This window comes from Dermacentor variabilis, chromosome 2, assembly GCF_050947875.1.
Source record: "Dermacentor variabilis isolate Ectoservices chromosome 2, ASM5094787v1, whole genome shotgun sequence".
NCBI lineage: Eukaryota > Metazoa > Arthropoda > Arachnida > Ixodida > Ixodidae > Dermacentor > Dermacentor variabilis.
The window spans coordinates 144,790,196-144,802,195 of record NC_134569.1 but is presented as its reverse complement, the minus strand read 5'-3'; the positions used below and the strand labels follow the sequence as shown (position 1 = coordinate 144,802,195).

The window sequence follows — 12,000 nt, the reverse complement described above, 5'->3', positions numbered from 1 at the left end:
TTCGTTAAAGCCGAATTGATTTCGTTGACACGTTCTCCTGTCTTTTTTTTCTAGGATACTCTTGCGAAACCCGAGTCGCGGTGTACGTCAACTGTCGAACTGTTCATCTGTTTGAGACGCATGCGCGCGATAGCTTTGTGGCGTCTGCCGGTTTAGATGCTGCACTCGGCGGTAGCGCTTTGTCACGTTTCTTCATTGCCTTGGACCACGGTTCCAGGCCGCGTTCGTCGCCGAAATCCGAAAAATTGGGGAATGTCGGCCGGTATGCACATAGTAAACCAAGGCTGGGGGTACCTTGCAGTGTGCACCATCAAGGTTGCTGGTAAACCTGCTATGCTCCGCTTCATAACGCCGTGGAAACTACGGAAGAAGTTCGGTAGACCAAAAATTGGCCGTGGCTTAGCTCGGCTATGCCGGGATATACGTAGCGAAAGCTAAGGCATAGCATGGTTAGCCTTGGTTAATGTTTATTGCAAGTCCAGGTTAGTCTGGTTGTGTAGCTATATTGCGGCGTTTAGTCAGTCGTGCGGCGCGCTGTTCGTCTATTTCCTGGGTGATTCGTTTACTCTTCATCTCGTTCCGATGTCAATTCCAGGCCTCCTCCTTATTATCAGAAATGTCGCCGTCCATACTGCCGCCTCAACTGATTGCGGCGCACGCGAGCTCTCCTTTTCAATCCCCCGACACGTTATCAGTCATGCGACGCAACTGGCGAAGCGAGCGGAGGCGAGCGCAGCAACGAGGAACGCGGTGTGACGTCATACGAAAAGGCGGAAGCGGAAAGGCGCGGCGCTGCGCAGCGGCGGAACACCTGTGGCACGGTGCTACTAGTGGCGCATGCGCAGTAGTGACTAGGGAGCGAGAGAGCGAGAAATATCCGCGGCAAGGTGCGCGATGTGAAGTCATGTGCCTCCTCGGAGCACCGCCACGGCGAAATCGCAAGTTCGCGGCCAGTAAAGCTTTCGCTTTAAAACGTGCAACTGGGCGCATCTCGCGGTCGTGCAGTTTCGCGTTCGCACGCGTTCGCGCGAATCTGCGCTTGAGGCGCCGCGACTAGCAGCGAATGAAAAACCCGGGAAGGAAAACAACGCAATGCAAAATTATCTAAAACAACGTATTAACTGCCATATAACACAATTTGTGAATTTTAAGGTGTAAGCTTTTTCATTAATTACTGATAAAGAGCAAGTTCACGTGATTGCTGGTAAGAACACCGACATATTTCTTGGTGCGAGCACAGCTAGCGTAAGAAGTTTTGCCTTCACGGTATTGCACGCGATGTATGAAATGGAGTACAGATTGCTCACTGCGCCATCGCACTCATGTGTTATATTATGTAGGGCAGGTTAAAATAATACACACAGCTAATCTGACCAATATTATGTTCTTGGTACAAATCAGCGCTGAAACAAACGTAGTAAACCTTGCAGACCTGGCGTACGACTCTTTGTATTACTGTCACTTCAGCCACGTTTTATGCTGCTGTTGCTGTCGTCCGAATAATATGGCCTCTCCCTGCGATCTCCAATTACCCCTGTCCTGCACCAACCGATTTTAACAAATGCCTGCGAATTTCTTAACTTCATCGCCCCACCTTTTCTTCTACCATCCTCGACTGCGCTTGCCTTCTCTTGGCACCCATTCTGTACGGTTATCTAACCTATGCATTACATGACTGCTCAGCTTCATTTCTTTCTCTTAATGTCAATTAGAGTATCGATTATCCCTGTTTGCTCCCTTATACACACCGCTTTCTTCCTGTCTCTTAACGTTATGCCTAGCATTCTTCGTTTCATCGCTCTTCGCGCGGTCCTTAATTTATTTTCGAGCTTTGTGAGTCTCCAAGGTTCTGGCCCTTACGCCGGCACCGGTAAAATGCACTGATTGTACACCTTTCCTTTCAATGATAACGGTAAGCTTCCAGTCAGGATCTGACAAGGTCGGCCGAATGCGTTCCGACCCATTTTTATTCTTCAATGAATTTCCTTCTCATGAGCAGAGTCCTCTGTGGGTAATTGACCTAGGTAAGCGTGCTGCTTCACGGACTCTATAGGCTGACTGGTTATCCTGAAATCTTGTTCCCTTGCCCGGCTATTGATCATTGTCTTTGTCTTCTTCATAATAATCTTCAACCACACTATTACACTTTCTCTCTGTTAAGGGCCATCATTTGATATAACTCGGCCCCAGTGTTGCTGAACAGGACAACGTCATCTGCAAATCGAAGGTTGCTGAGATATTCGCCGTTGATCCTTATTCCTGAGCCTTCCCAGTTTAATAGCTTGAATACTTCATCCAAGCACGCAGTGAATAGCATTGGAGAGATTGTGTTTCCTTGTTTGACCCCTTTATAGGTACCTTCCTACTTTTGTTGTGGAGAATTAAGGTATCTGTAGTATCGCTATATATACTTACCAAGATATTTTCGTAAGCGTCCTCTACCCCTTAATTACATAATGCCTCTGTAACTGCTGGTATCCCTACTGAATCAAATGCCTTTTCATAATGTGTGAAAGCCACATAGGGAGGCTGATTGTATTCTGCGGATTTCTCGATTACCTGACTGATGACATGGATATGATTCATTGTAGAGCATCCCTTCCTTAAAGCTGCCTGTTCCCTTTGTTGACCGAAGTCCAGCGTTGCCCTTATTCTATTGCAGATTATATTGATGAACATCTTATATAATACTGGAAGTACGTTAACGGGCCTATAATTTGTCAATTCTTTAACATCACCCTTTTTGTGGATTGGTATAACGTTGAGATTCTGCCAGTTCTCCGGGGCCCTTGAAGTCGTGAGACACTTCGTATAAAGGGCCGCGCAGGCTTTTCAAGCATGATGACTCCTCCATCATTGATTAAATCGACTGTTGTTCCATCTACTTCTGCCGGTTTTCCTCGTTTTATGTCTTGCAAGGCCCTTCTGTCCTCATCTATAGCTATAGGAGGAGTTTCTGCATCCGGTTCATTACTGTTTCGAATGGAGTTATCCTGAGTCCTCTGGGTACTGTACAGGTCAGTATAGAATTCTTCCGCTGCTTTTACTAACCCTTCAAAATTGCTGATGATATTAACCCGCTTATCTTTCAATGCATACATTTTGGTTTGTCCTATGCCAAGTTTCCTTCTCACTGATTCCAGGCTGTGTCCATTTCTTACGGCTTCTTCAATCTTTATCACGTTATAATTTCGAATAACCATTATTTCTCCTTGTTGATTAGTTTTGACAGTTCCGCGAATTCTATCTGGTCTCTTGAGTTGGACGCTTTGATTCTTTGTCGTTTTCTTATTAGGTCATTTGTTACATGGGAGAGCTTGCCTACTATTTGCCATGGTGTCTTACCTCCCACTTCAATTGTTGCTTCCCAAGCCAGCCTAGTTACGGTTTCAGTCATTGCCTCTATGTCATCTTCATCTCTCTAAGGCTGCATAATTGTTTAGAAGTGCCAACCTGAATTGGTCTGCTTTTACCCTTACTGCGCCTGGGTTGGCTTTTTCTTCTTCCCCAGTTTTACTCTTTCTAACTTCACAGTGAGGTGAATCCCAGCCCGCACTAACCTATGATCACTGCACTTTACCCTACCTAACATTTCTACATCCTGCACTATGCTGGGATCGGCAGAAGTTATGAAATCAATTTAATTTCTTGTTTCAAAATTAGGGCTTTTCCATTTCAGCATTAGGCTTTTCCCTAATTCACGAAGAAGAGAATAGTCAATGAAGAACTATGACGGGCACACGAGACCGGTGGTATAAGAGTTGTACAGACAGGGGTAAAGTGCCTCAGGTAGGCTGGTGGATGTTTCGAAAGCTGGACCTATTTTGCCAAAGGTGGCATTGTAATCCTTGGCCTATTAACCCGTTAAAGCTACCTAAACATCGACCAGCCTGTCTGAGCCACTTTACCCCTGTTTATCCAGCTACATTACTAACCTGTTATAACTAAGACACCAGGGATGATAGGCCACCTTTGACAAAGACCCTTCTATCGAAACATCAGCCAATCTGTCCAAGGCAATTTACCACTGTTTATAAAACATTCATCTTACATTGGTGTTTCCATCTTTCGACCCCCATGTTCAATTTGAATTCACACGAAGCCGGCAATTCTAGACAGCTCTTTAATTAGAGAATGTGCTCATTTCACATCATTTGTGTTATCTGTATGCGCTTAAATGTTTAAAATATATAATGCCTTTAAGTATCAGTTCATGTTATTGGCGCTATAGTTGAATGCGAGTATTTCATTGCAGAAAGACTAGCTCTAGTTTCATGAAAGCTAAGTATAGGCAGGTATTCTCATCCACGCGAGAGCAGCACGATGCTGCAAAGGAAATGTGTGCAGGTTTCTCAGAAAGGAGGTGCGACAGGTGCGATCGCTCGCTAGCTCGTGAAGCTGTACGCAAAAAAGGGCAAAGCAGATATTTGGGAACATGGATCATAAATAGTAAAAAGAAATGACTCGATTGCAAAAAAGAAAAAAAGAACAATCGAGCCGCCCTCAAGGAAGGTAAAAAAAAAGGTAATGCTTTCAAATGCACAAGAACGCTTTACATTAGGTTATAGGTTGCTGAGATATATAGTGTAAGCGAACACACGGGGCGGTCAATAGACGCGAGGTGAAGCTACGAACTACTATACGGTCGTGGCGTCTAAGCAAGATGTGCTCTAAGTATTGGTTGGGCAGCACTAGCCGTAGGCGACCACGTACTTTGTTACGGTTCTTGGAGAAGACGTATCCGAAGCCGACCAGAAGAAGCATTCCGAAGCTGGCCGTGACGCGGGGTCGGTGCAGTCGCGAGTCGATGGCGACAAACAGAAGCACGGCGAGCCACACCACGGCCCAAGCAGTCCTGTGCGTGGACGAGGATGTATAGAGGCATTAAAAGTTGCGGGTGGACATTGCCTTCCAAAAATTGTGCATATCCAACCCATATGGTGCAGTCTACATGAAGCCGAGCTTTCGTGAAGCGGTTCGCTCGCGCACACATCTGCCGGTGTCCCACATGAATTGAGCCAAGAATTTAAAAATGAAAGGCGCGTCGGAAGCGAAGTGAACCGACCACATACTATTCGCAATAGCCTATAGTAACTCAGACAATTTTTCCCCATGACTCACTAATTAATCAAGTTTAATTACCCAACTCTTTAATTATGGGCTGACGTCCCAAAGTATGAAATGCTGATTTGTAGAGTACCTTCAGAAACCAAAGATCGAGTTGTGTCCTTTACGAGACGTCTCACGTAGTCTTTTTTTCCGGGTTGCAAAGAAAGCCGGCGAAATAGAAAAAAAAACCACGTGACGGAGCGTTTGTGCAGTGGTATTGTGCTGCTCTCAAGCGTGCGTTCGGTGAACAAGGTCGGCTGCATCGTGAATAGTGATGAGGAAGCGGCAGGGCGTTTTTTATCTCATCGGCCGCGTTCGGCCAGCAGCATGCATTTTCGACGTCATTCGAGGAGAGCCGATGTTGTTCACCGAACGCACGCTTGAGATCAGCACAATACCACTGCGCAAGCGCTCCGTCACGTGGATTTTTTCGTATTTCGCGGGCTTTCTTTGCAACCCGGAAAAAAGGACTACGTGAGACGTATCGTAAAGGAAACAATTCGACCAGTGGTTTCTGAAGGTGCTCTACAAATCTGCGTATTATACTTGGGGTCCTCAGCCAATAATTAAAAAGTTGGGTAATTAACCTTAAATAATTAATGAGTTGTAGGGAAAACAAAGAATTCTCCGAGTTATTACAGGCTACTGCGAATAGTATGCGTTCGGTTCAATTCGCTTCCGACGCGCCTTTCATTTTTAAATTCGTGGCTCAAGTTATGATGGACATCCTGTATATGCGACGCGCCGCACGCGTCCGTTGTGTTAAAGAGCTATTTGGTGTCGGAACGAAAGACGCACACGTGCTTTTGTGGCCCAATCTAATATATATATATATATATATATATATATATATATATATATATATATATATATATATATATATATATATATATATATCGAGAAAGAGAGCGAGAGAGAGAGAGAGAGAGAGAGAGAGAGAGAGAGAGAGAGAGAGAGAGAGAGAGAGACGTTGTGGCCTAACGATTGGAGCATCGAGGCGTTGTGCTGGGGGACCCAGCTTCGATCGCACTATTAGACACGTTATTTCTTGTTCTGTGTGTGAGCTATTCAACAATGAGAGGGCGGCATCCGCCGCAAGTTGCCACGGTCGGCTAAGTCCGAAAAGATTCGCTATAATATAGCTTCGCTTTATTGACTGCCTTAAGTATGTATTGCCGGCGCTCCGTTATTGATATTAGTTACTTGCTAAGCGTTCACGAAATATCGTTACGGAAAGAACCTATATAGAAGGATATATCTACAAGGCAAGACGCACAACGCTGCAGCAATGGTATGACTAGCACGTGCACATCAGATAGCCGCACCGTAGTCGTCGTCACCGTCCAAGCACCGACCAGCAGGATCGCCGCCGTGACATCACCGGGCGGCGGCAGAAGCACCGTCCCGATGCAATTAGGGCTCGGGTTGACAGTGGTGTGGTTTAAGGCGCGAAACATGTACTATGTCACTCGTGATCGTCGCAGATGCTGACTTGGGGTTCAGAGGAGCGACCTCATAGGTCACATTAATGCCTTTGCGTATGAAGTGGTGACTTCGCATAAGAAGAGTATGAAGTGGCCACCATAGCGGGAGAGTTTTTCGCATAGGCCTACGCGGCGTGACGGCAACGACATCAAGACGAGCGATCTTGGGGGGGGGGGCGGGGAAGTTCACCTCTCGGTGTCGGCGGTCATAAAGGCATTTTTAGTTAACCTGCGAAGCCGGTAAGCGATCACGGGCAACCTGGCGGGCGATGTCAGCACGGGCTAGAGCATCACGAGCGTAGACAGTTGATGTGTCCGCGTGAATGTCGATGATGGGGTCCATGGGAAATGGTGGCTCGTAGCCAAACAGTGGACAAAAAGGTGAATAGACAGCTGTGCCATGACGGGAACAGTTGTAGGCAAAGGTCACAAAAGGCAGGTTGATGTCCCAGATTCAGTATTCCTCAAACACGCACGTAAATAGCAAGCATATCTGGGAGGGTACGGTTGAAGCGTTCACTAAGGCCGTTTGTCTGTGGATGGTACGCAGTGGTGAACTTGCGACTGGTCGAGCAGGAACGAAGAATGACGTCGACTACTTTAGACACGACGCAGTGGCCGCGTTCCATGATTAATTTACGAGGAGCAGGGTGGCCCAGGATGACATCGTAAAGAATAAAGCCGACTACATCAGTAGCACAGCTGGTGCGAAGTACTCTTGTCACAGCGTACCGCGTTGCATTGTTAGTAGCGACTGCAACCCATCTATTGCCACTGATTGACATGGAGAAAGGCCCTAAAATATCGAGGCCCACGCGGAGAAATCGTTCATCGGCTATGTCAAGGGGCTGAAGGCTGCCAAGAGGCAGTAGGGAAAGTGTCTTGCGTCTCTGGCAGAGGACACAAACCCCAACGTACTGTCGCACAGAACGGCGGAGAGTAGGCCAAAAGAAGCGCCTACGGATGCGGTCACACGTGCATGATACGCATAGGTGTCCGGTGGTCGGTGAATCGTGACGCTGGCCCAAAGCAACAGAGCAAAGATGCACGGGAACAACAAGCAAGAGCTCAGCGCCGTCAGGACGGGCGTTGTAGTGGTATAAGGTGTCGTTGTGAAGCACAAACATCCGTAATGAAGGGTCGGCGTTTGGAGAGTTCAGACTGTCTATAATAGGCCCCAAATATAAGTTGCGGCGCTGTTCGGCAGCTATGTGCATGAAGTCTGTAATGGAGAGAACGAGCGCTTCGGGCTCATCTTACACTTCATCAGGGGGATCGACTGGGTATCGAGACAGCAGTCGGCGTCTTGGTAAAGCCGTCCAGATTTGTAGATGAAATATGGTGTTGGAGGAGGTTACCTTTCCCCAATAACGCCTATAACGAGGTATATGCGTCACGCTAGCAGAGAAGACACGATTAGGCACTGCGCAACAGTACCTGGAGGCACTCTTGATCAGTATATACCGTGGGTTTCTCGTTTTCTTTTCAGACGACACACAAAAAAAATATCGCCTGTGGTAGCTAACACAATTATAATCCTTGAACAAGATCACTCAAAAAGGTGGGCATTACTTACACGAGAAATCAGAACGCGTAATCGCCAAATTAACAAAAGTCGGTAATTAAGTTTTTTTAAAATAATGACTTTACGGCGCTTGTTGCAAGTCACGAATTTTAGCCGTTGCGTTAGTAAAGGCTGTCTAATGTGAACGAATTTTCAGGATGACACCAGTTTTGAGATATTGATTCCCGAAGCTGGCGACGAAATACATTGGCCTACCGGCAGCTTTTGTCCTTCAATGCATAAAACAGTGTTATATATTTCAAGAAACCCCTAAGATCCCTCAAAACGAGGGTATTACATAGGGGAGTGGCAAAAATTACTCGATAAACTAGAGAAGCGCAGGAGCTTGATGTGGGCGAGATGGTGTAATATACTTGAAAAACAGCGCTATAGGAGCGAGTACGAAAAGAAGGTCAGGCGCTAAAGTTTAGCTGGAAATTTAGCACCTGTTCTTTTCGTACTCGTCTCTTTAGCGCTGTATTTCTTCAATAGAGAAACGCGCTAAATGAATTGGAAACAAGAATTAAAGTGTGGCGGAACAACAACACTAAATGAACTATAATGGAGAAATGGAACATAATTAACCGTACAAAAAGAAAAGAATAAAAAAATAAAACTCCTTGCGGTGAATGGAGCAGAACTAGTAGCTACGCATCGGTTTATTTTCTTTAGAAATCCATGAAAATTTGTCGCACTTACTTCAGTTAAGATTGTAGGAAGCAGCAAGTTCCACTCAACAATGGTTTTGGGTATGAACGATTTGGCAAAAGTAAAAGTGCGACATGTGATGCGTTTGATCTTAAAAGGATGGTCACTGCGTGGAAAGATGGCTGAGGCTGAGTGAAAGAAATCGTCATGAAGCAACAGATGATGGTAAATTTTGTGAAAAAGAGTTAAGCGAGCAAGTTCACGACGATGGGAAACGTTATCAAGACCCTCACGAGCTTTTAGCTCCACGGCGCTAGTGATACATAAGTAATCTGAAAAAAAAAATGAAACGAACAGCACGGTTCTGCCGGCGTTCGGTGTGATCTATGATGCAAGCTTGACCCGGGCCCCATATGGGTGAAGTGTGCTCGATTTTAGGTCGGATTAAGGTATATGAGCAAGTTTACGCACCTGCGCAGGAGCATGTCGAAGGTTACGCGTTAAGAGGCCAAGAGAACGGTTGGCAGCGGCTAGAATCAAATCAATGTGATAGTGCCAGGTTAAGTCGGACTGAAGGTGAACTAAATATTTGTAAGTAGAAGCTGTCTTAAATGTTATGCCATTAAGAGTGTATGTGGTTGGGATGCGTCAATAATTTCTTGTAAAGGAGACGAGCTTTGTCTCAGAATGGTTTAGGGTCATTGGTCACGGTGTACACGAAGTGTTAATTGAATCGAGGTCAGTTTGTAAAGAGTGGTAGTCAGTGTCACTTTTAATGGCTTGGTACACAACACAGTCGACAGCGAACAGTCTAATTTGGGAAGATACACAATTAGGTAAATTATTAATAAATATTGGAATCAGCAGGGGCCAAAGGACGCTCCCTTGCGATGATACATCAGATGTGACTTGAGCAATCGAAGAGTTAGAACACTTAACAGAGGTGAACTGAACACGAGATGAGAGGAAGTGTTTAATCCGTGCTACAACCTGAGGGTGAATATTGAGTGGCAAAAACTTGAGTAGTAGTCTATGGTCGGGGACCCGGAAAGACCTTGGAAAAATCTAGAAGCAAAGCGGCGACTTGAAACCCAGCGTCTAATAAATTCAAGAAAGTGAAAGTGGCCGGCGGGAGGGGCGGGAGGGACAACGACAGTGCATGCTTACTGCAAGTTTGACGGCGCATAGCTCAAAGCAAGTGCCATTCTCATAGTTTCTTTCAAGTTCATATGCCTTGCCAACACACCGGCTACAATTACTGAATTGCAATATGTATAATAAAATAATTAGTGTAAAATTTACATCGTTAATTTTGTTAAGTAATGTTTTGATTCCTGGTGCAGGTAATGTTCGCCTCTTCGAGCAATACAGTTCAACAATTGGAACTGTGTTACATGCCACAGGGAATTTTTTAAATATCTGTACCACCCGACCAAAAAAAAAGGAAACACCCTAATAGGATTAGTACATAGGAACCTACAGGTAGCTCGCACGCTAGCAAACATGACAAGCATAATAAAAAGTACAGAAATGTAGGAACGAAACATGAGTTGGTTTGATTGAACACGGACAATTCTTCGAGTGCTCTTCGAGCGCCAGCGAGTTCTTGGGACGACTATACGTCCTCTAATTTCCAATCCTGCTGAGAAAGACTAAAAAAGGAGGCGTTAGTTTAGGCGTTACCTCCACCAGCAGCGAAGTGCTCTGCGGTTCCCAGCAACTGCCGTTAGACAGCCTTGCATTTCAATTCAAGCTTGAGGGCAGCAGCCTATAGCGGAATATGCACCGGAACTCTTGACGAAAGATACAGGAGGTACTTTCTTTTTAAGAATGATTACGTCTACGGAAGCTAGATTACAATGACGAGTGCAATAAAAAAGAAAAGACATTAAATCAACGCTTTTCCTGTGTGTTCTTTGTCTTTTGTCTTCTTCCAAGTCGCGCTGAGGTTTCGCAACTACGACGAATTAGTGTCCACGCTGACGCGCGAATGACTAAGCGTATAGGCTCTTTTATTTTGTTCCAGTGCCTCCTGTGATGCAAAAGCCGAAGGTGTTCCTTACGGAACCACTATACAAGACGTGCCAGTAAGTAGGGGGTTTCTTTTTTCACTATCGAGAAAAGCGCCCGCATCTCCTCACCTGGCGATCCACTTCCTTTCGCTCAGCCACAAAGTCCGCTTCCTGGCGCGTTCTGTCATGGCGGCCACCTTCTTGCTGGGCAGCCAGCGTAAGCAGAGCCCACACAACAGCCACGCGTCCAGCATCGCCAGCAGCAGGAGCAGAAAGCCCGAGCCCTGGCACCATGGCTCCTGCAGAGATGTCATTTAACAGATCTGGCACCATGCTAGGGTAGCAAAAAGGCTTAATGGAGATCTACTATGCGGAGGATCAGAACAACTGCCAATGTTTGTGACGCAAAAGTTAGGCAGAAGAAAGCAACGGACTGAATGGCCATCGGAAGCGCAAAAAAAAAAAAGATCAGAGAAAGTGTTCTTTCAGTAAGTTGATTCCCGCCAGACCAGTGCGCCACAAACAATGACGACTATGCACTAACTAGCCCCTAAACGTATTTTAGGCAGAATGACGACGACCAGAAGCCATGGTCGCGGTGACGAGGGCGATTTATTTCACTCTATCGCATTCCTTTCTTTTTATGCACTGCTCGCCGCTGGCCCATTGTGGTGATCAGGCAGGCGAGTACAGCTGGGTCTGTTGACGAAGCGCGAATAGAAATAGATCGGGCGTACACGTGTTACATTATCCCCGACCATGCTTTACAGAAGTTGATCATAGTTCACAATTCTTTTCAAGCACCTGTACTAGTCACGGAATTTCGAACTTCACCCTTCTTGTCACGCTTTGTCGGGTGTAACCGCAACATTTACATACGCGCAATTTATCTGCAAAATGAGGTTACAGCTTTGGTGAATTAGAATAAGGTAGTGCCGATGGAGAAGAATAAAACATTGCCGTTCATTCACGTTTTCTCCTGTGCTGCACCTCACACGCGAAGGAGTATCCGTATCATCATCATCATCATCATCAACATCACCACCACCACCACCACCACCACCTGCATTTCTTTGATCTTTGATTTTCTTTCATAATAATAATAATAATAATAATAATAATAATAATAATAATAATAATAATAATAATAATAATAATAATAATAATAATAATAATAATAATA

The 12,000-nt window shown here is 45.5% G+C and overlaps 1 protein-coding gene across 1 annotated transcript in view; it reads right to left on the bottom strand.

The window, feature by feature from the left end:
- Window positions 1-12,000, bottom strand: part of LOC142570478 (putative transporter YutK) — a 30,398-nt gene that overhangs the window by 11,213 nt on the left and 7,185 nt on the right. The window contains exons 3-4 of the mRNA XM_075678861.1: window positions 10,947-11,116; window positions 4,714-4,855 (exon numbers count right to left, since the gene is read on the bottom strand). Of these exons, the coding sequence (XP_075534976.1) occupies window positions 4,714-4,855; window positions 10,947-11,116 (312 nt within the window). The remainder of the gene's footprint in view (window positions 1-4,713; window positions 4,856-10,946; window positions 11,117-12,000) is intronic.